This window comes from Meleagris gallopavo, chromosome 1, assembly GCF_000146605.3.
Source record: "Meleagris gallopavo isolate NT-WF06-2002-E0010 breed Aviagen turkey brand Nicholas breeding stock chromosome 1, Turkey_5.1, whole genome shotgun sequence".
Lineage (NCBI taxonomy): Eukaryota > Metazoa > Chordata > Aves > Galliformes > Phasianidae > Meleagris > Meleagris gallopavo.
In genome coordinates, this window is record NC_015011.2 from 46,377,966 (window position 1) to 46,379,414 (window position 1,449).

The 1,449-nt window shown below is 46.0% G+C and overlaps 2 protein-coding genes across 2 annotated transcripts in view; both read left to right on the plus strand.

Annotated features, from left to right (window-relative positions):
- The window catches only part of LOC100545149 (histone H3.3-like), a 4,305-nt gene extending 3,349 nt beyond the window's left edge, over positions 1–956 (plus strand). The window contains exon 2 of the mRNA XM_010711855.2: positions 6–956. Within this exon, the coding sequence (XP_010710157.1) occupies positions 6–217 (212 nt within the window). The 3' untranslated portion in view covers positions 218–956. The remainder of the gene's footprint in view (positions 1–5) is intronic.
- Positions 1–1,449, plus strand: part of LOC104910710 (histone H2A-IV) — a 77,432-nt gene that overhangs the window by 25,793 nt on the left and 50,190 nt on the right. The gene's annotated exons all lie outside the window — the stretch shown is intronic.

A 1,449-nucleotide genomic window follows, 5' to 3' on the forward strand; every position in this document is an offset into this window, starting at 1 on the left:
GCTGCCCTTCCAGCGCCTGGTGCGCGAGATCGCGCAGGACTTCAAGACCGACCTGCGCTTCCAGAGCTCGGCCGTCATGGCGCTGCAGGAGGCGAGCGAGGCCTACCTGGTGGGGCTCTTCGAGGACACCAACCTGTGCGCCATCCACGCCAAGCGCGTCACCATCATGCCCAAGGACATCCAGCTCGCCCGGCGCATCCGCGGGGAGCGCGCCTGAGTTCCTGGCAAGAGAATCTGTGACTATCGAAAACCCAAAGGCTCTTTTAAGAGCCGCCACAGGGCCACTAAAAAGAGCTGTGAACTCTTAAATATCTTGAGGGTTTACTGCTGCACGTGTTGCGGGTAGCCTTTTGTTGGCCAGTTTCTAAGGTAAGTGCTAAGGGAAGCATAGCCATGTTTTTAAAAGGTTGAGAGAGATTTGTGTCGATTAAATGCTTTGTTAGTAACTGGGTAAAGGTTCGTTGATAAGAAAAGCTCAGTTTTATAGGTCTAACTAGTAGAGTTGCTTTTCTGGTTCCAGTGGAAAAGGTTTTTGAGGGCTTTGACAAGCTAAAAGCAAAACTGCATCATTTCTAAAAGCTGGTGTTCCTTAACGTAATGGTTACTTAAAGCCATGTATGTATGTATAAATGTAGGTATAAATGGAATTCTGTATTCACTGAGTTTCCTTCTTTGATTGCAGTGTGTTACAAGGCAAGTAAGTAGTTCATTGCTCACGTTATTCTGTAGCTTTTATTTCCTTCTGCTCAAAGCATTAATTAGAATTTATTAATCCCACGGTTAAAAACAGTGCCTTTAATTGTGAAGTAGCACAAAGTCTAGTCTCCATAGCTGCCCATTCCTGCATGGGTGCTTTGCCACACATGGGCTGACCGTTCCTCTTGTAAGCAAGTCCCTCTTGTCAGTCTCTGGCCCTACTTAAGGGCTTTTAGTTTACATTTGAAACCAACACAACACTTCCTGGCAGAGCGTTGTACCCAATGATTCCCGTGCACCTACGTGGGTGATGGGGTTTCTGCCTCTGACTGCCACACTGCCTTGCGGCTCCTTCACATCCTACCCAAAAGATGTTTACCTGTTATCAAAAACACCATTTTCTAACCCATTTCTAATTTCTTGTTGCATCCTGTATTGCTCAACACAGCACAGTCCTCCTTATGTCCTTGTAGTGCAGGGAGTGCCCTGCTCTGCCTGATCGAATTGGTTCTGCAGTGCTGCATGGGAGTGAGTGAGATGCAGCTCTCACTTCTGTGAATGAACACAGACAAGGAGGATTGCTTGGAGGAAATAGATATTTTTTTCAAAGCTTCATGCAGTAAGTCATGGGTTTTGTGGTGTGGGTTTTTTTCTTTTTTTCTTTTTTTTTTTCTTTCCCCTTCTGTGTAACTGCTGATACATTTTGTTTCGGGAAATGTTCCTTCCTCTGTTTCAGGAACTTTGGGCTCTGCA